This window comes from Sinocyclocheilus anshuiensis, unplaced genomic scaffold, assembly GCF_001515605.1.
Source record: "Sinocyclocheilus anshuiensis isolate Anshui unplaced genomic scaffold, SAMN03320099.WGS_v1.1 C32395694, whole genome shotgun sequence".
NCBI lineage: Eukaryota > Metazoa > Chordata > Actinopteri > Cypriniformes > Cyprinidae > Sinocyclocheilus > Sinocyclocheilus anshuiensis.
The window spans coordinates 1-938 of NW_015616090.1; the positions used below are offsets into that span (position 1 = coordinate 1).

At 37.3% G+C, this 938-nt stretch overlaps 1 protein-coding gene across 1 annotated transcript; it reads left to right on the plus strand.

Annotated features, from left to right (window-relative positions):
* Positions 1-5: 5 nt before the first annotated feature.
* LOC107682621 (uncharacterized protein C19orf60 homolog) lies at positions 6-876 on the plus strand (the record flags this gene model as incomplete). Its single annotated transcript, XM_016478804.1, has 3 exons — positions 6-37; positions 114-318; positions 793-876. Coding segments are annotated over 3 exons (315 nt in total), but the record flags the coding sequence as incomplete, so codon positions are not given.
* Between the last annotated feature and the right edge of the window lie 62 nt (positions 877-938).

Sequence of the window (938 nt, forward strand, 5' to 3'; positions counted from 1 at the left end):
AAGCCGAGCGTGTGGAGGCATACAAGCTATATGAGGAGTCAGTTTATCTTTATCTATCTATCTGTCTGTCTGTCAGAGGTTATTTGAGGTAATACAGTTGTTGTTTTTCTCAGGGGTCATGAGGCATACTTAAGGACGGGGCCCCACTATGACTTCGAGCACTACAAACAGCTGGTGCATGAGATAACAAAAGCATTCTGTGGCATTTCCAAAGAGGTTCTGGAGATTAAAGAGCAACTGCACCAAGACTTCGACCGACCCGACCTCTCCAAACACATTGACAAACTGCAGATTAAAGAGAAGGAGAAACTAGAGCTGGTGGGCAGTGTATTGATTTTAAAAATGTTTGGCTAATACTACACAATATGTATTATACACAGTTATTATCAGAAACAAATAAGTGTAATCTGCTTTTTATTCCAAAATTGTGTACCTTTTGGAAGTTTGATAAAATAATGAGTGAACCATGAAATTAAACATTGAAGCTGAAAATCATGCATTCATCAGGTTGGAAATGGAACACTGAGTGCACTACATCATGGGATAGAGCATTTCAGGCAGTGCACTGGGTCATCTGAATATTTTATAGAAATGTTAGGATGTGCACTGTCAAGCATACTTAGGAAGGTGATTGGTTAAACATTTCAGTCCTGCATAACATAAATTAGACCGTAAAATGTTTTTGCTCCTCACTTCTTTATGCATTAGACTGAAACGTTATTGAACCAAAAGTATCTGTTCTGTATTCGGTTACTGTATTCTTAATGTTCATCTATATTTATGACTTTGCAGACAGCTAAGCTACAGTTGGCCAAGCAGAATGCCCAGGATCACCCAGAAGATGAGGATTTCCAAGAGAAAGTTTTGTGAAATCAAACAGGAGTAAGTGCAACTGTGTGTGTGTCTATATATATATATATATATATATATATATATAT